At 39.7% G+C, this 20,754-nt stretch overlaps 2 protein-coding genes across 2 annotated transcripts; one reads left to right on the plus strand and one right to left on the minus strand.

Moving 5' to 3' along the window:
• The first annotated feature begins 946 nt into the window (after positions 1-946).
• LOC105385538 lies at positions 947-2,544 on the plus strand. The gene has a single exon (XM_011555930.3). It carries the CDS (start codon positions 1,053-1,055, stop codon positions 2,391-2,393), a length of 1,341 nt encoding a protein of 446 aa, XP_011554232.3. The 5' UTR covers positions 947-1,052; the 3' UTR covers positions 2,394-2,544.
• A 954-nt stretch (positions 2,545-3,498) lies between these two features.
• Positions 3,499-19,282, minus strand: LOC105385565. Its single transcript, XM_048626738.1, has 16 exons — positions 19,110-19,282; positions 18,897-19,017; positions 18,391-18,520; positions 17,914-18,243; positions 17,520-17,667; positions 14,587-14,734; positions 14,029-14,160; positions 13,526-13,626; positions 12,474-12,562; positions 12,015-12,151; positions 11,403-11,514; positions 8,476-8,622; positions 6,261-6,364; positions 5,487-5,591; positions 4,802-5,010; positions 3,499-4,417 (listed from the first exon to the last, which is right to left on the minus strand). Coding segments are annotated over exons 1-16 (2,169 nt in total). The 5' UTR covers positions 19,112-19,282; the 3' UTR covers positions 3,499-4,263.
• Positions 19,283-20,754: the final 1,472 nt, after the last annotated feature.

Below are 20,754 nucleotides of genomic sequence, written 5' to 3' on the forward strand. Positions count from 1 at the left end.
TTAACAAGTTTCCATCATAGTAACAATGCTTCTGAGAAGGGTCAGATTTCTCTGCCTTATACTGTACTATGGACAGATGTTGGACCTTTGGACTAGCGCTAGCATTTTCCGTAGCAGAGTACCTACACAACATGGCCAGAGTGGGTCCAATCTGCCCACGAGCAGCTGGTGAATACGGCACCCAATGAAATGTGCAGGAGGGGTGCCCTCTAGGGGGGTTCACTCTAACTTACAAAAAACGTAGAAATATGGTATAGGATATCTGCACAAGATAATGTTATAAGTAAGTAGTACTTGTATTAGTGTAGCCTACTACACTATACACAGATTTCCTCCGGCCGCGTCCGTAAGCCGCGTTTGCAAGTATATCGGCATAGAGAAAAGAACACTACGTATATTGGCGCCTTTAGGGTCTAGTGAGGGTGTTACAGTCCGCGTTGTTCTACTATGGTGTAAGTATTTAGACTAGACTATCTAGATAACGATCGACGCTAGATACCTAAGATACCGTTATTATTCTGAGATAATTATGAACTCATGAAAAAAGTTTCAAAATCGACCGATAGATGGCCGTCGCACTGTCGTGTATTTTTTGGTGGATGAGCAACATCAAGAAACATTGAGGAACATAATACTATACTACTCTTTTAACGAGTAGAGCTATTGTACATTGTTGCATGTTGCATGCTACTACCTTCTATCTACCATGTCTAATGACCTTTGCCATGGTCTAAAGTAGGTATTTGCCAACACTGCCATGCTGCCATGCAATTTGGAGGTCTATGCATTTGGTATTTGGCAAATTTATACAGCAAACATGCGAAGCCGTATTCCGAGCATGAATGCAAAATCCCATCCGTATCCATAGACCAACATTACGGAGAATAGTCACTGACAGCAATGACAAATGTCAATTTATTGACAGTGACAGCCTGCTTATCCGATCGATCGTATCCGTATCGTCCAAAAAAATTGTTGTTTAGTGTTTTGCTAAATTAAAGGTAAAAGATTTTTGCGATGTGAATGTGTCCATTCAAATAGGGCATCTAGCCATGTCAGCAAATGGGACTGGTGGTAATTACGCACCGCTGAAGCAAATACTGACAGATTCTGAATCCGAAGATGAACGCAAACACGGTCTCGAGCCTGGCATCAAAGGCGCGGATAGCTGTAACAATCTGGATATAAATAGCGGCTTGCATTCCCCCAAAAACTTCAGCATGAGTGACATGGATGACTACAATACTAATTTGAATACTGTTGAAAGTACAATGGATAACGTTAGCTTCCTGCAATCAGATATGTCGAGTAAGATGTCGTTTTCGAGGCGCTGCACGTTCATCGCTTCGATCTTGTTTTGCATATTCACTGTGGTGATATTCCTGTGGGGGATCCCGTGCTCTGAGGCAGGGAGCTGCGCGGGCGGCGAGTGGCACGACAAGACCACGAGCTGGGAGCTGCCCTATGATGAAATTGAACTGTCCGGCGCAGTCCAAGTCGTCGAAGGAGCCCTGCCCAACACTAAAAACCTCATCTTCATTTACCGAGGCAATCACATGTGCCAGCAGGACAAAAAGACTGACAATGTAAATGGTGTCCTACTAGTAGTAGGCAACTCGGGCAAGGTGGGCTGGTACACAAGGGAGACCAGGATACCAACTGAGATAAACTGCCACATGCTAGATGTGAATCGTGATGGCCAGAAAGACTGCTTAGTTTCAGGCTCTGAAGGTTTGCTGGCTGCACTGAACCCACTCTCTGGCACATACTACTGGTACATTCATAAACATGGCAAAGTTTTCAGTAATATTGCAGCCATAGATTTCCCAGTGTTGTTGAAAGACATGGATAGGGATAAAGTCAATGATCTACTGACTGTGGCTACTGTCTACCCGAATACTGTGCACAACTCTTTAATCATCATCTCGGGCTCCACAGGGAACATTATTGGCGACCCTCTCACAGTAGAAGATTGCCTCTCCGTGAAACTGCTCACTGAGTCTGACACTATCAATATCACTTACATTTGCAAGAATGGCACATCTGAAGCAGTAAGAATAATAACCTATCCAGTGTTGTACAGGAAAATGATGAAGATGGATCATTCTGGAAGTAAAGCTAATATGTCTCAATCTGTGCCTAAAAAAGTAAATTTGAGTCTTAAGAAAAACATAGGAAATACTAGAGAAATATTTACTAATGGTCCTGGTAAACTGATTGTAGAGAACTCTGGAGAGTGCCCTAACTCTTGTAGAGTGAACCTGAAACTTATCATGGAGAAGAATGGAACATCTAATGTGACCTGGGAGTACCAAGCCAACTATGTGTATGCTATGAGGCCTAGTTTGTTTGCCTTTGCAAATTCTATAAGAGGCTTTGTATTAAAATTATGACAGTGGAACAGTGCACACCTCGCAAAGGGTGCACTGAAGATTGATGAAGTCCGATACAACAACATAAAGAATTCAAGCCCAAAAAATAATTATGACATATTTTACTACAAGCCACCTATAAATGTGGCGTCTATTTCGTCATTTATCAAGTACACAAACTTTACAGCTCATGATATTTCAGAAAGAATAGTTTTGGTGTCATTTGACCACCTTCAGACACACCATGTTAATGTAAGCCAAACTGATATAGTTCAAATATGTGCAAGGGGACCTATTGACACCCATGTTGCTCTGCCTGTATGTCAGCCTGATCTTGAATACCAGGAGAAGTCTCTTATGATAGCAGACTTAGATGGTGACCAATCCCATGAGCTTATATCATACTACAGCACATTTGTGGCGCCCGAGTCATATACTCCAAAAAAGCCAAATCCATATGATAGTTGGCGTCTCACATCTATTGTACGAGTGATCCGATTGGAATCAGAACTACCAAAACTTTTTGTTTCAAATGTTTAATCATGTTTCATATTTGTAGATATTTTATTAATTTGTCTAAGATTAATTGAGATATTGCCAAAATACAATAAAAAGATTGACACTATGCTATATTATGTACTCATATAAATAAGCTTGAATTGATAGAAAACCTTTCTAGTCCTGTATGTACCTAAGAAAATAATCAAGATTTAGTTTTAAGTTTATGTTAATGAATATCTTTACCCATTATCTGTAATCATATCAATCATACATTATTTATTAAAACTCATTGTCACATAACATAGGTTTATAAAATGTGTACTATTTAGTTTTTAGGTTGCTATATGTGAATCATAAGAGTAGATTATTTTTTAAAATAAGTACCTACCTATCTGTATTCAGTCTAAATATTTTCAAGTTTTTCTAATTCAAATTCGCTATCACACAAATATTATTATGTATCATACCTACATTATAATGAGGCAGTATTTATATCTGAATAAACTGCAAATTAGAAGTGCCTTAGTATCCCTAGATTTCGTTTTTCATTAGTTGCATTTCATTTTATTTTGATAATCTTGCAATCTATGACTGTATTGAAAAAGTACTCAATAAAATACTTAAGATTTTAATAAAATGTCTTTATTTGTAACTGACGTACAATATAAAATCAACATAAACTTAATCATTTTTACTTGACAAATAACAGCCACGGTATTAGGTTAGTACCTATTTATTATTATTTGATATGTCATAGAAGCAAATGGTCATCCTACATCTATCTAGTACCAAAATAAATATCTATGTAATCACTAATCACATAATTATTATTTGTTCATAGAAGAACATTGTCTGTTGTCTTACATGACATTATCACCTATACGTGAAATCGCATCTCTCGCTCGCACTTACGAGAGGTCAGAATGCGGAGCGAGTAGTGGCGAGTTTCGTAACGGATACGGTCCCGGCTCTCTTGCTTGAGGTTGTGGCTTCGAATCCTGCCATGTACCAATGAATTCTTTAGAAATACGGAATTTAAGTACATTTAACGTTTAGGCAAACCTACACTAGGCCCTCTGATATGATGGTTCGCACTACAGTAGTCAATATTATCGCAGAAATTATTTTCAAATAATCATGGTTGATTTAGGAACTATATATACTACACTTAGTAAACTATAGCATGAGCCGCTACGATAGTTGTCAAATATAGACTCGTTTGCAAATGAATACGAACACTACCAGGCATAAGGCGGAGAGTGAAAATAACGAAATCTGATTAGTTATTCAAAACACATCTTCTCTCATCTCTCCGCTTTGGCGGAAACCGGGCCTAACAATCAGTCAATCAAACTTCATACTACTCATGCTATATTTTTCAAAACTCAGTCTACGGCACAACGATCCTCTGCGGCACGTCAGTGTCGTCGACCACGTCGTATTCCACCACCTTGATGGTGTTGTTGAGGGCCGCCAGTTTGTCCGCCACGCTGTAGCCCTCGGAGTCGTAGAGCTCTATCTCCAGCTCATCGTAGCCCCTACCACTGGAATTAGGAAATAGTCGTGTGAAAAACAGGATACTGGATTCAATAAAGCAGGTTCTATAGGAGGTATAACTTATAACGAAAAGCTTAACGAACGCCGTATTAAATACCCTAACGAACGCCCCGCGTTCTCAAACGTTCGTAGCCACAAAAATACTACACGCTTGTCAAATGGAATCGAACTGAGTATCTAAATACGTTAGTAGGTAAATCTGACGGCCTAGCAGGGGGCGCAAGACGCGCACACCAAGACGTGACTAAAGTTTTGCGTCACACTCACTCACATCGTGCGGCTTCGAGAGCGAGCGCGACGGCAAACTTTTGTCACGTCTTGACGTGCTCGTTTTGCGCCCCCTGCTTCTGTAACTTGATCAATAAACTCACACAATATGGCAGTCGAGCTCCCTGTCCAACGCCAGCTTCTGCAGCGTCTGTTTGGCACTCAGCCAGTGGTCGGGGTCGCTGGAGGTGCACGTCACGCCCGCCAACTTGCAGTGCACGGCCTGTAGCGGCAACACGGTGTAGGCGAGGTCCAGCTCGCGGATCTGGTCTTCGCGCACCCAGAGCTCGTTGCCGTAGTCCACGTAGCGGACCTGTGGGGATTGGGTTATGTTAATGTATTTATAATGTTACAGTCCAACTATAAAATCATGACAATAAAGAGACATAAGTCATTTTAAAATTAGAATACCGATTGATGATGACGAATTTGTGCTAAAATAAGTATAATAGATCGATTAAATACGTATTTTCTTTCACAGCATTTTGTAGGTACCTATATGTATACGACGGAAATATTGTAGAGATCGCATACCTCGAATAACATAATCGGTTCGTTTATAACAACGAGATGAGGTCGCGCTTAACGGAGCACTACATAACTTTTTTTTTAAGTTTACCTAAGATATATTTTGGCAAAAAAACATTTAAGTTAAGTTTAAAATACTATTTGATTCACCTATATTGTACCCGAGTCTAAGCTGTCTAAGGATGAAACTGTTTGGCTGGGGGTGGCATACATACCTATATTTAGCTGCACACATATAATTATATCTTGTGTATACTATACCTGCACACTCTGGTCGTGTGTGGTGTGCGCCAGCACCACGGCGCGGTACCACTGTTCGTCGGGCGTGTACAGAGCCGCCACCAGCTCGCCCGGAGCCGGCGCCATCTGGAACATACGTACGTTTATTTCATTGGTTTTGGGAATTAAGGCAATGGTATAAATAAAGTTTGAGATAGGTATATGACTTTAAGAGCCTATGCGACGGCATTAGGGTGCCAGTCCACCAGATCGGAGCGAGGGAGCGGAGCGGTGTGCGAGGTAAAAATAGACCAAATGAGATTGCATAAAAACTCCGCACATGCAATTTGCGCTCCGCTCATGAGGTGTTTTTTTGCCTCGGACACCGCTCCGCTACCCCGCTCCACACTCGTGGGCAGACACCCTTAGACAATGGTATAAAGTTCAAGATATTTGGCTCTGAGAGCCTATGGAACGGTATTCTGTTAGCCTACAGATTTTGAGTTAAGTGTGGATGAATAAATCGAATTATAGGTCTACATACGATCCTAGCCAAAATTAAAATTAGATCAAGGAGCATTCTTCTTTTAGAAGTATTAAATACTAGCTGTTCCCGCGCGCTTCGCTTCGCCTTAAAAAGTTTTCCCGTGGGAATTCCGGGATAAACAGTAGCCTATGTTCTTTCCCAAGTTCTAGACCGTATGTAGACCAAATTTCATTCAAATCCGTTCTGTAGTTTTGGCGTGAAAGAGTAACAGACAGACACAGTTACTTTCGCATTTATAATATTAGTTAGGATTATTATTATGTGTTTACCTTGAGTTTCCGATGCGCCGAGCGCGCGGCCGGGCTGTTCATGTCGCGCACGAGGCTGTCCAGCGTCTTCGGAGGCAGCACGCGCCCGAACTCGCGCTTCTCTTCTGCAAATAATAATATAGTATTGGATTAACAAACGATTAGGAAAGGCCGTAGTTTATATTATAAGTTTGAAGTGTTTATCGGTGTCTCTGTGGTCACGTATCTACTTTATGGCGAAGCGGTGATAAACACCGATTAGTCATCGTGGAGAGGATTAGCCAATTTAGCCATTCTCTAATTGTCTAGGGTGTGCCAGACGTATATTATACGTACAGTCAGTAACGTACTACCTAGCTACTAAAAATCGTTATAAATTTCCTTTGATACACGTTTACGACATTTGGGTTAGTTTAGGTATGATTTATAGATAGGGTGAATCAGGCATTAATGCTGCTTTTGACTCTTATCATACGAAAAGATCATAAAATCGTTATAAATTTCCTTTGATACACGTTTACGACTTTAGGTTAGTTTAGGTATGATTTATAGATAGGGTGAATCAAGCATTGTTGCTACTATTGACTCTGTCATACTAAAAGTTCATCATCACTGCCACAGCTGCCGCTAGCGTGAAGGGTCAGGTTTCTCTGGCGTATGCTGTTATTTATAATTTGCACTTTGTTTATCATAACACCTTGTAGAAGCAACACCCTGTAGAAGCAACCCCCTGTAGAAGCAACATCCTGTAGTAGCAACCCCCTGTAGAAGCAACATCCTGTAGTAGCAACCCCCTGTAGAAGCAACATCCTGTAGTAGCAACCCCCTGTAGAAGCAACATCCTGTAGTAGCAACCCCCTGTAGAAGCAACATCCTGTAGTAGCAACCCCCTGTAGAAGCAACATCCTGTAGTAGCAACCCCCTGTAGAAGCAACATCCTGTAGTAGCAACCCCCTGTAGAAGCAACATCCTGTAGTAGCAACCCCCTATAGAAGCAACATCCTGTAGTAGCAACCCCCTGTAGAAGCAACATCCTGTAGTAGCAACCCCCTGTAGAAGCAACATCCTGTAGTAGCAACCCCCTGTAGAAGCAACATCCTGTAGTAGCAACCCCCTGTAGAAGCAACATCCTGTAGTAGCAACCCCCTGTAGAAGCAACATCCTGTAGTAGCAACCCCCTGTAGAAGCAACATCCTGTAGTAGCAACCCCCTGTAGAAGCAACATCCTGTAGTAGCAACCCCCTGTAGAAGCAACATCCTGTAGTAGCAACCCCCTGTAGAAGCAACATCCTGTAGTAGCAACCCCCTGTAGAAGCAACATCCTGTAGTAGCAACCCCCTGTAGAAGCAACATCCTGTAGTAGCAACCCCCTGTAGAAGCAACATCCTGTAGTAGCAACCCCCTGTAGAAGCAACATCCTGTAGTAGCAACCCCCTGTAGAAGCAACATCCTGTAGTAGCAACCCCCTGTAGAAGCAACATCCTGTAGTAGCAACCCCCTGTAGAAGCAACATCCTGTAGTAGCAACCCCCTGTAGAAGCAACATCCTGTAGTAGCAACCCCCTGTAGAAGCAACATCCTGTAGTAGCAACCCCCTGTAGAAGCAACCCCCTGTAGAAGCAACCCCCTGTAGAAGCAACATCCTGTAGTAGCAACCCCCTGTAGAAGCAACATCCTGTAGTAGCAACCCCCTGTAGAAGCAACATCCTGTAGTAGCAACCCCCTGTAGAAGCAACATCCTGTAGTAGCAACCCCCTGTAGAAGCAACATCCTGTAGTAGCAACCCCCTGTAGAAGCAACATCCTGTAGTAGCAACCCCCTGTAGAAGCAACATCCTGTAGTAGCAACCCCCTGTAGAAGCAACATCCTGTAGTAGCAACCCCCTGTAGAAGCAACATCCTGTAGTAGCAACCCCCTGTAGAAGCAACATCCTGTAGTAGCAACCCCCTGTAGAAGCAACATCCTGTAGTAGCAACCCCCTGTAGAAGCAACATCCTGTAGTAGCAACCCCCTGTAGAAGCAACATCCTGTAGTAGCAACCCCCTGTAGAAGCAACATCCTGTAGTAGCAACCCCCTGTAGAAGCAACATCCTGTAGTAGCAACCCCCTGTAGAAGCAACATCCTGTAGTAGCAACCCCCTGTAGAAGCAACATCCTGTAGTAGCAACCCCCTGTAGAAGCAACACCCTGTAGACGCAACCCCCTGTAGAAGCAACCCCCTGTAGAAGCGCCAGTACCTGCGGCGGGCGCCGTGACGAGCTGCACGTGCAGGTGGTCGAAGTGGCCCACGTGCGACACGCGCGCCTTGTGCCACGAGCCGGGCGGCGGCAGCGGCGTCGCGGCGCCTTTGCCGGGTACTTCGATCTTGTCTAGCGTCCAGCCGTCTGTGGGGAATTGTTACATATTATTTTTAGTTATTTATTTATACTTTACTGCACATTTTACAATAGTAATAATTATTATTAAATACTTTATTGCACAATAATAAAATTATGTACATAGGCGAACTTAATGCTAACAGCATTCTCTTCCAGCTAACCTTGGGTGTTGTGGAGAAAGTTATAGGTAGTGCGAAAGACTGAGAGGAAAGATAATTTTGTAAAAATACCTACAAACACTAGAATACACTTACTTGTATATAATACATGTATAATAAATATATACCTATAAGTTACATACATATACAATACATAAACCTAATACATACTATACTTAACTAAAATAATATTTTATATATATATATATATAATAATATCATCGTCACACTTACATACTACTTACAACAAAACATGTGTATTATATCAGTTAAGCTGATTGTTCTGTTTCTGGAGGTAGTGCAGACGAACCTTAGACTTAAAAGTTTCAATGGACTGCGATTGCCTTATATGCAATGGTAACTGGTTCCACAAGCGAACCGCTGACACGGTGAAAGAATCCGAATACCCTGCCGCATTATGCTCTGGGGTTCGAAAGATCAAATTTCTACTTGATCGTTGAGGACGGTCAGTAGAGTCGAAGAATGAGAAGCGTTCTGTTAAGTAAGAAGGGGCATTAGGATCATACACTATACCATAGACTAGGGAAACAATATGAGCATTCCTTCGATGACGGATATTGAGCCACTTGAGTTGATTCCGAAATGTGGAGACGTGATCATACTTACGCAGGCCAAAAATATAGCGAATGCATAAGTTGAGTAGACGGTCGAGTTTATCAAGTAGCTCTTCGGTGAGATCAGGGTAGCACATATCTGCGTAGTCAATAATAGGGAGCAACAAGGAGTTGACTAGCGTAACTTTGGTCGAGTACGGCAAGAAATTCTGCAGTCGTATATAATAATAATAATTTTAAAAACTCAACTTAATTCAGCAAATACAGTCAAAGCAATTAACACCTATGCTATACCTATTTTAACTTACTTTTTTGGAATAATTAACTGGTCCAAAACAGAATTAAAGAACCGACAACGCATTGTAAACACAACTATGACTAAATTTTGGAAACATCACCCCAGAGCTTGCATACAACGACAAACATTGCCGCGAAGTGAAGGTGGACGAGGTATTATAGACATCAAGAACCTACATAACAAGCAAATCCAATCGCTCCGACACTACTTCCATGAAAAAGCCAAAATATCCACTACTGATAGTAAATTAACTCCCCTAAACCTTAAAGACTACGAATCACAACCTAATGAAGAACAACTAGAAAAAGACGACAAAATACGTGAGTGGAGCGGAAAATCTCTTCATGGAAGACACCCCCACGACCTGAGCCAACCCAACGTCGACAAGCTTGCGTCGCACGAGTGGCTCCGTCGCGGGGAACTCTTCCCGGAGACTGAAGGATTCATCATCGCAATACAAGACCAAGTCATTGAAACCAAGAACTATCAGAAGCACATCATGAAACTACCAGGCTCCCAGAATGATAAATGCCGCAAGTGCAACTCAGCACCAGAAACAATCCAACATATTACAGGCGCATGTAAATCTATAGTCCAAACTGAGTATAAACATCGTCATGACCAAGTCGCAAATATAATTCATCAACAGCTCGCAATAAAGTACAGTCTCCTACCGCAACCAGCCATACCGTACTACAAATATGTTCCAGAAGTTGTTCTAGAAAGCAATACACACAAACTTTACTTCGATAGAGCTATTTTAACAGATCGAACCACTCACTTCAATAGACCCGACATTACCGTAATACACAAGCAACAAAAAACTGCCCAGATTATAGATAATTCTTAATACTCACAATCTACAAAGCACAATCTCAGAAAAACTAAGCAAATATACCGACCTTAAAGACGAAGTAACCCGTATGTGGCGTTTAAAATCAGCGTCTATAGTACCCATAGTATTGTCAACAACAGGAGTCATACCGAAACAGTTAGAACAATAATTAAAAAAAGCTTTACATCTTCCTACACATACCTACACCATCTTACAAAAAGCAGCCATATTGAATACATGCAGAATAGTTCGCAAGTTCTTGCAAACCGACCAGCCATCTCAAAGACAAACATCTACAACTTTAGAAAATGATGCTCACTTGGCCTAGGCCCGTGTGCATCATCAATCACCGGTTCTTATAGAAGAAACCGAGCTGAAATAATTCAGAAACCAAAATAATAATAATGTACAATGGGGTGGGCTTAATGCTAAAAGCATTTTCTACACTTGTAGTCCACAGCAGCGTAGTGTAAGATGTGAAATCGATCAATGATTGTAAAAAACTGCGCTCCGATCCATAGGACACCTAGTTGGTAGCTATCTCAATAAAATACCAATAAAACACAAAAATACCTAAGATGTACGGTACTTAAAAAAATAATAGTACCTAGAAGCGGAGAAACGAGAATGCGACCAATAATAAAGGCAGCAACTCCACTTTCTTGTCTAGCTCTGCTCAAGTCAACAACATTTATTTTCTCAAAGTATAATCCTAACTATAAGTAACTATAAGTAATAGTAACTGTGTCTGTCTGTCTGTCTGTTACTCTTTCACGCCAAAACTACTGGACGGATTTTAATGAAATTTGGTATACATATGGTCTAGACCCTGAGAAAGAACATAGGCTACTTTTTATCCCGGAATTCCCACGGGAAAACTATATACAAAACAGCTATATACAATAAATTATGTACAGTACCTGGATGCTTCATGATATGTTTCTTCTTGCAGCGAGCTCCCTTGAAGCAGGTGCGGTCGGCGCCGCCCTTGTAGTGCTTGCAGATGTCTATCTCATCGCGGTTGTGGTAACCCTGGAGTCAAATATACAAACTTTATGTACTGTATAGTTTTGATATGAGAATGCTAGTGCAAAAATATTTCTACGACTTTAATTTAAATTTGCACTAGATGTCTTTTGCTTCCGTAAAGAAAGCCCACGTTTCTTATAAAATACCGTAATGATCGTCGAAGTACACCACCAACATGTAGACCATTAAAATATCAAAATACAGCCGATTACATTAGATTGCAATATTAAAGAATAAATAATAACACATATTTAGTGTGTAGATAATAATTACTCATATTAAACTACATATATTCCTTTGAGTAAGTACACTGTACATTACATTATATCTCTTTTAGCCCATCCATCCAAAGGTTGTCTGGAAGAGATCGCTATAAGCGATAAGACCGCCTTTTGTACCCTAGTTAAGTGTCTATGTAAAAATTGTTAATTATTTCTTGGTGTACAAATAAAGAGTAGGTACTCTATCTATCTAACACACATAATGAAGAACTCAATACTCACAGTGACAGCCTCCAAAGGATCCTCATACTCTGGTCCGTCAGACAGTGAGAAGTCTTCATCAGGCACCATCTCTGGGGGACCGCGCACGGGCGACGCTTCCACTGGCGCCGCCGCCGCCTCTGATTGCAGCTTACCTACTGTTGGACGGATACTGTATTAACACAAACTTAAAACTTTGTTTAATGGGTGTTGAAATCAAAATTAGACACATTAATAACAGCCAACTGACAAAGTTTAGGATGTGTCTAAGTTTTAATGGTAAGGCCTATAATGAATATACCGGCAGAGGGCGTTGGGTGACTAGTGATTATTAAGGTTACTGACAACCGGGTGAATAAGCGGTAGCCGGTAGTGGACGATGAGGACCGAGTGTTGTGGCGCTCCTTGGGAGAGCCCTATATCCAGCAGTTAATGGTTATTGGCTGATGATGATGGGTGAATGGGTGAGTAAAAACTTACTGGGAGTAGCGAATCCTCGGTCGACGAGCATTTGGTTCAGCAGTTCCTTTGCCGACAGGCGGATGTACACTCCAAGAGTTTCAGAGGTACTGGAAACAATTAATTATTATAATTAGTAACAGGCCTGCCACACTCCTCACATTTATATTTGTTAGTGTTTACATTTTCCGAGTGCTAGCAAGCAAGCTTCTAAAAAATCAATCATGCATAGCAATGGACAACATTTCAAAAAACTAAAGCTGCTATAAATCGAAAACCATTTCGAGATTTAGCTCTCAAGGCCACAAAAAAAATGTTTTTGTATTTTTTGGATGTATCATTTTTGAGAAAATCATAAAATAGTAAAAAAGTGCTGATGACGTCATGCATCAGGTGCGATGCATTTTGATGATCAAAGCCTATAGATTTAAAAACAAAGTAACTGTCACTTTCATTTTTGATTGACGTTGACGTTTTATCGAGTCGTTGTTGTTTATTTGGGTCATTTTCATAAATTCTGTTCTGACACTTTCTGACTATTTTTTTTAATTTATCATATAAAATGGTTAGTACTTATTAAGAGATGACCTCTATTTAATATGTCCCAGAGCATGCCACCGCCTACACAGCTGAAAAAATGCTTCTGCTTATTTTTTTACATGATAAGTACCTACTTTGTATCATCAGAAATATCAATGTCATTTGAAAATGACCAATTTGTTGGTTGGCATGTAAACAAAGTTTAAATGTCACTTGTCAGTGTCATTTATGTTTTTTTCGAGACTAAGGCAATAGACAAAAATAAAAATTGAGCCTAATATTTGATGTCACTTCCGGTTTTAAAATAATTAACTTTAAAGTTAAAAATAACATGCAAAAATTAATGTAAATACAAAATAAAAAAATACGGGTCCTCTAATTTTTTATAAACTTTCCGATTAGCTAATAAAAATATAGGCTAAAGAAAATGAAATGTTGTCCATTATAAATTTTGTTTGCGAGGCCAATTTCGGGTGAATGTAAATCTAACAGACGGTAAACTATAGCTATATTTTATTGTGTTCAGTACATACTTATCATCTACTTCAATATCGCACTGTAGCCCGATATAACTCTTCAGGAAGTCTTCTTGTTTCTTCATCAACTCCGGGCTGTGGTGTTCGATGAGGTCCACCTAAAGATACATAAACATCATATAAAACATTATGAACACATGAAAAAAGATATACAATTATAAATAAATAATAAATAAATAGGTATGTGGGGACATCTTACACACGGCCATCGGACCCCAAACTAGATGGAGCCTGTGATATGGGTGTTGGACAGCTGATATATCTACACAGATAGATACATATTAAATAGATAAACGAGAACCAGACACAAGGCAAACACACGAGCTCATCAAACGAATGTTTGCCCTGGGCGGGATTCGAACCCGCGGCCCCAAGCTTCGGAAGCAGCTTCACTACCGCCTAAGCTACAGTGCCGTCATTTCATCTCATCATTGATCTCTTCCAGGCAACTTTTTGGGTGGAGAAATGACTAGAAGAGTTTTAGATATTTAATTAATTACCCCGGCCAGGTAGCAGCAGCGCGCAAAAGGCGGCTGGGAGCAGAAAGCGCGTGCCAAAGGCCGCACCACCGCACTCGGGGCGAAGCGCACCTCGCCCGTGTCCACTAGGAATAGCTCCGCCATGTCGCTGTCCTGGAAGGTAGAGGTGACTTAGGATAAATATGTTAGCTGTATAACAAAAAAAAAAACAAGTTTGACGGGTGAATAAATTCGTGTATACATATAAAGGTCTTGGAGAAATCATTAGTTTCCTTCCACAGATCGTAAATTTTTCTCGTTCAGATTTAAGCTAGTCTTCATTCAATTAATCGCTTTAAAAATTTCGCCTTTTACAGATCAAACTTTCTTTAAAAAAAAACTTCTTTTCTCCATTCTGGATTACGCTGAAGCTTACATGACAGTGTGTATTTGTGTGTGTTCCATAGTCAGAGAGGGCCAAGTGAAATGGTAGTCGAGCTCAGCTGCTCGAGGTAGCTGGCATTTTACAAAGAAATCTGGAACGGCTTAGTATCAGCTCCAGACTAGCGGGATTAAAGAAGAAGAACATGCTGCACTGACCTCCAAGTACGCAATGAGCATGCACCGGTACGAGCAGTCGCTGTCGTGGTCGTAGTACGCGCAGTAGCAGTAGGACAGCGCGCGCAGCTGAGCGCGCGATAGAGACACGTCGCTTTGGAGGTAGTATTCCCGCATGGATACCATTAGCCTGGGAATGAAGGGAGGTTATTAGTTGTTTTATATTCGCGCCTGCTACACAGGTTCGTTATCGACGTTGATAAAGTCGTTTAGTGTGCGTTCTACTAATCACAGCGACGTATTTATAGCGAATGGCGAATCCCAAATACGGGCAGCAGGGGGATGAACTATAAATGCTTTAAAATTAGTTTCTGTGTTTAGAATCAGAATGACCTTGTCGTTGACGCTGTGAGTCTGCTAAAAGTTTTGAAAAATATTGTTAGAAACAGATTTCTCTCAACTAATTCATATAGAATGTCCATTAAAATTATATAACGAAACTATAAAGCTATTTAAAAGTGTATATGATAAAAACTCTAAAATTAAAATGATAACTAGTAGTAATAGAGATAATAAGAGTTGGGTAACAGAAAATATGAAAGTTATGTTATTAGAGAGAGACAAACTATTTTTAATCTGGTTGAATGATAAGAAAAACATGCAAAAAAGACTTAATTATACTAAATACAGAAATAAATGTCAAAAAACATTCTTTAAGAAGAGATGTGAATTTGAACGACAAAGTATTATTGATTGTAAGAAAGATAGTCGCAAGGTATGGAAAAAAATTAATGCAATGTTAGGAAATGTCAAAAAGTCACCCGATGATATTATTTTAAAACATTTAAAGCATTTAGGTACTAATTCTAATATATCAACTAGTTTTGCAGATACTTTTAAAGATGAAATTGAACAGATAAGACATAATTGTGATACTAAGTTCCTGTCCAGAGAGAATTATGTAAAAGAAGCACCTATCTCTATGAGATGGCAACCGGTAACAAGTAAAGATGTGTATAAGATAATTCGTAACATGAGTGTAAGAAAATCAGCAGGTAGCGATCTCATAAGAATGTGTGATTTAAAATGTATTATAGATAAAATAAGCCCCATAATTGCTAAACTTACCAACCTCTGTGTGATCCATTCTAAGTTCCCTGAACGTTTAAAAGAAGCTATTCTACGCCCCATATTTAAAAAAGGTGATCACAAATTAACTACTAACTATAGACCCATCGCCATTTTGTCAAGCATAGAGAAAGTCATTGAAAAATGTATTGTGAACCAATTAGGCTCATTCTTAAGCAATAACAACATCTTGGACCCTAATCAACATGGTTTCCAGAGAGGCAGAAGTACTGGAACTCTTTTAACTAACTTTACAGACAATATTAATACACATCTCAATAACAAACAATTTATTGTAGCAATATTTTTTGATTTCAAGAAAGCGTTCGACACCCTCGAGCACGAGATGCTGCTTCGCGCCATGGGGGAGTGCGGGGTGAGGGGGCCAATGAACGAGTGGTTCCGAGACTACCTCACCTCGCGCTCTTACCGCGTGCGTGTGGCGGACTCGCTCAGCGAGCCGCGGGGCGTGCGCTGCGGGGTGCCGCAGGGCTCGGCGGCCGGGCCCGTGTGCTACCTGATGCTGGTCAACAGCCTGTGCCGGGTGCTGCGGCACTGCTCGGCGTACATGTTTGCGGATGACCTGTGCGCGTTCCTCGCGGGCCGTGATATGGCCGAGGTCCAGCGTCTTGTGCAAGAGGACGTAGATAACGTAATTAAATGGTCACACGATAATGGAATAATAATTAATGCAGATAAAACCAAAATGTTAGTCATTCACTCATCGTATGCTTTATTATCAAATAACACTTGTAATATAATAACACATTCGTACGAATGTTTTCATAGAATGCAAAATCACTGCACGTGTGGGTCTATAGAACGAGTCGAACAAGTCACTTACCTTGGTATGCAAATAGATGAGAACTTCGGATGGATCAAACATGTAGATTATGTTATGAACAAATTAAGAATTTTATTAAGTAAATTCTATCAACTAAGCTTTAAAGTACCTAGAAGTATATTGAAATGTCTTTATCTAGCCCTGGTTGACAGTATAATTGGTTATTCTCTGCACTGTTATGGACTTACATTCAAAACTCATATTGAAAAGATAGAAAAAATGCAAATAAAATTCTTAAAATTAATTATAGATAAAAAGACAAAAGCTAAATGTAACCACGATTATAGAATCCTTTTTGAAACATGTAACATTTTACCAGCAAGCCTTAAGCATAAATATCTCCTCCTTGTAAACAGCCATGGTAGTGAAGAACATAAAATACCTATCCAGCATACTTGCGGCACAAGAGGGGCTGTGCAAGGAAGGTACCAAATACCATATACAAATAATTACTTTGGTGGAAGAATGCTCTGTAAACAAATACCCAAATTATATAATGAATTACCGGTAAGTATTAAAAATGAGAAAAAATTCTCTTTATTTAAAACATTATTAAAAAAACATTTACTTAAAACTTATTACGATACTTAAAACTTATTATGATTGAGAGTGGTGCCTTCCTTGCACTGCTCACTTGACACAGTCAATATATTGTTTATTTTGTTAATTTTTAAATAACTAACAGCTTAATTAAAATGTCACCGTTTACCCACAGTCAAACCAAAAATGTTGGTTTTGTGGGAATTCTTCTGTACCCTATGTATCACTGCAATGTTTATAAAAATAAATAAAAAAAAAATAAATAAAAAACAGAAAATTCAATTAGAGCATTTGTATCTAGTATGTTCACAGTGAACATCCAATTAAAGATTGGATTTGCCATAATAACTAACTACACAACTTGGTACTTACAATAAGAACTACTATACTGTACTATACTATAAGGAAAAATATTTTTAACAATTATTTTTGTAAGTAATTATGCATATACAAAATAACTCACTCGGTAGCCCTAATCTCATCAGTGATGATCCACAGACTCTTGCCATCGACATGCATGATGAGGCCCTGGTACACCATGTCTGTCTCCAGAACACTCTGCTCTGGAAGGTTCCACTTGTCTACCGCTGCCGGTGAAGACGATGGCTCATCTGTAAAATATAGGGCTTACTTAAAGATGACTAAGAGCTATTTTGATAGTCAACAAGCTGCCTTGTATTATGCAGGCAAAGGATTCCAATCAGAATCATAAAATAATATGTAAGTATACATTTTAAAGTAATGTTCATTAAAACATTTTTACAGATTGACATAAGTGTTGATTTAATTTTATCTTAAGTAACCATTAAGTTTACCTGAATCCTTGAGTAAGGTGATGGTTAATAAAAGGGACAAACCTTTAATAGTCAAGTTATTGACGGCATCAACTGCAGGTTCATAGTCAGGCTCCACCTTAACTTCAATACTGAGATCTTGCGGCACACTCTCCTGAGAACAAGATGTACTGGAGAACTCTATCAAAACATCTTCTATTTTAGGTAACTTTTTCTTCTTCTGCTTGTTACTGGCAGGTTTAGACACAATTTGCTTGGGAAAAGCCATGGCCATAGATGTGGATGGTACTGGGTCACTGAGGACGTCAAACAAGTTGGAAGCCTGGAAGGATGGTTGAAGTGCTGTGTGAGATGCATCTTGCACTGGTGTAAACTCGTGACTTGCTGTTTCTTCTGAAATAAAAGACACATACAGTCCATTTACATATTATAAAAGTCATGAACATAAAGAGAGTGATTTTCCAAAGACTTTAAGTATATCATTGTAAGAGAGCCTCGTGCAGCTACCTATACCACCGCAAAGAATAGAATTTAACTTACCAATTCGTCCAACAGACAGATTGAAGTCTGTCACCATATAGATGAACTCGTCCAGCTGCTTCATCCCAGTCAGAAAGTTCTCCTTCAACTCCGTCGGGTTGCAGTTCAGCTTTTTCACCAAACATTGTGCCTGTCAAGAAAAACAAGAAAATCTAAAATGCCCAAATGTTCTAACAAGTGGTATAAAGTTTATCCTGTTCAAGTAGGTATCTGTTACTTATATCAAAATTAACCAGTAGAAGTTGTGTTGTAACTTTCTTTTTATTATGATTTAGTAGCATTTTCCATCAGATGTATTTTATATTGTTGTACCTACCTATAAATATGATTCCTGGAATAGATGTGCTCCAAAGTAATAAATGAAACGATGATTTAACAAAAACATTTGAGCCTATCTGGTATGTAAGTCGAAATATACAATGATATCAATTTTACACGTGCTGTGTTAAAAGTTCAGTTATGTTTTGGATGTATTAGCAGAGTAGGTACTCATAAAATAAATCTACCTGTAATTTTAGTTTCTTCAAATTACTCTGAGCCTGATCACATTTTCCGGCCAACACAGCAATCCTGGCTTCCATTTCACTGCGCCGATGAGTAGCCAGCGCGGCTAGATCTACAAAACTCCTGAAGCAGAAGAAATTGCAAGCAATGCACATTAAAACTTTAGAACAACTTTCACCCAAAAATTTTAGTGTTAATTATAATTGAATACTTACATTTTGAGGCTGGTCTGGCTAGTTACGGAGGTGACAAAAGTTAACTTTGGTCGAATTCACGCTAGAAATCATAATAATATCAGCAATATTACAAAATCTTTTTAAAAAATTACAATAGATCGTGTTTAGTTCCGAGTCCGACCAAACAAACATAGAAGAGAAAATACTAAAATACCTAAACTACGAAGCATAGACAACTTTTACAGAATAGAAGAGAAACCATAGACCATAGACAAACAAATGAAAAGCTCGGAATATTTTATTTATATTCAGCGCTTTTATAACAAGAAGAATGTATAAATTATATATTTTTCGTGAAAGAATAATAAAAATATACTTTTATTATTTATTTGTACACACTGTATTGAAATAAATATATTAGAGTCACTGCTACTCAGTGCTAGATGGCGTTACTAAACACACACTTAAAATACTTATGCTATTTGATGCTAGATGGCGCTAAGTGTACATATTACCGCTAATATTTTTTTAAATTGTGCACACCACATGCAAACAACACAGTTTTTAATTAAAAAAACCCATTTAATACGTAAATGGTATCAGTTAATATTATTGATGTGGTGCGTTTCAACGATCCTCACCTGCCTCTTCAGGGGGCTCTCTAAGTAATAAAAGTACTTTTACCTACCAACATTACCTACCTAGACTACGGCGTTGCACTATCATCATCATCATCAATTTGATCGGACTAATATTATAAATACGTTAAACTTTCTGTAAATTTGTTACAGTTTATTCTTTCACGCATAACCTATAGGTAGGTATTAAGTAAACAAATTTTGAAGAAACTTTGTTTTTTCAAGAAGCTGATCTTTTAAAGTGAAATGAAGTTCGCGAAAAACCCTAGTAAGTAAGTACTCTATAAAATAAGTAGGTATGTATAAGGTCTGACGACCTAAGGTAATTGTCTAGTGTCTACTGACTAGCCTGCTAAGAAAAGTTAGCAAAAAATGTTCTCAATGAAAGCATGGATGATGGGGAAAGAATTGGATTAACATGGACAGTATTGTGGCGCGCCTTTGGAGATGTCTCCATATGCGTCTAACGGAGGACGATTACCTGTATATAATTTTAATATGCAGTAAAGATTCACATGTCAGTATATGTATAGCTAGGTTGGTTAATTAAGAGCACTAAATCCCTAGTTCAGAAAACCGACCAAGGCCCTAGATCTTCCTAATCAGAGTAATCACTCGTCTCCGGCCGGCCACAAGTCACAAAGCAGGCCGTAAAGTGAAAAGCTCCCAAAGCTCGGTGCTCATTAGTCCACGGCCGCGCGAGTTACGCACTACGTTTCAATTAAAAACGCCAGCGAACTAAAACAAGAGACGCATAATAAATTCAGGGCACCTCGGGCCTCCCTTTCCTAATTGGATTCTCGGTCCGAGCCGCAATTAGAGCGAGCGAGACGGCGAGTGGGGGTGTTTCTGATGGCTGCGTTCATTACCGCCGCCTATTTCGCACCCGGTAACATGGTATCTTGATCACACCCCGCGCCGCCATGTCCGCCGCGCCGGCCCGCTGGCGGCCGCGCCACCTATCATTACTGTCACATAGGCGCAAATCGGACGAACGTTTAACTTAATTCGCGGCAATACCGCGGGACAGATATTTACGCTGATCG

This window comes from Plutella xylostella, chromosome 17, assembly GCF_932276165.1.
Source record: "Plutella xylostella chromosome 17, ilPluXylo3.1, whole genome shotgun sequence".
NCBI lineage: Eukaryota > Metazoa > Arthropoda > Insecta > Lepidoptera > Plutellidae > Plutella > Plutella xylostella.

Excerpts from the sequence above, each read along its gene's own strand:
- LOC105385565 (XM_048626738.1), bottom strand. Across the intron at positions 12,563-13,525 it reads GATATTGAAGTAGATGATAA|TACCTCTGAAACTCTTGGAG; the intron begins GTATGTACTGAA and ends AATTGTTTCCAG. Across the intron at positions 6,365-8,475 it reads CGTCACGGCGCCCGCCGCAG|AAGAGAAGCGCGAGTTCGGG; the intron begins GTACTGGCGCTT and ends TATTATTTGCAG.
- LOC105385538 (XM_011555930.3), top strand. The coding sequence starts at position 1,053 with ATGTCAGCAAATGGGACTGGTGGTAATTACGCACCGCTGAAGCAAATA.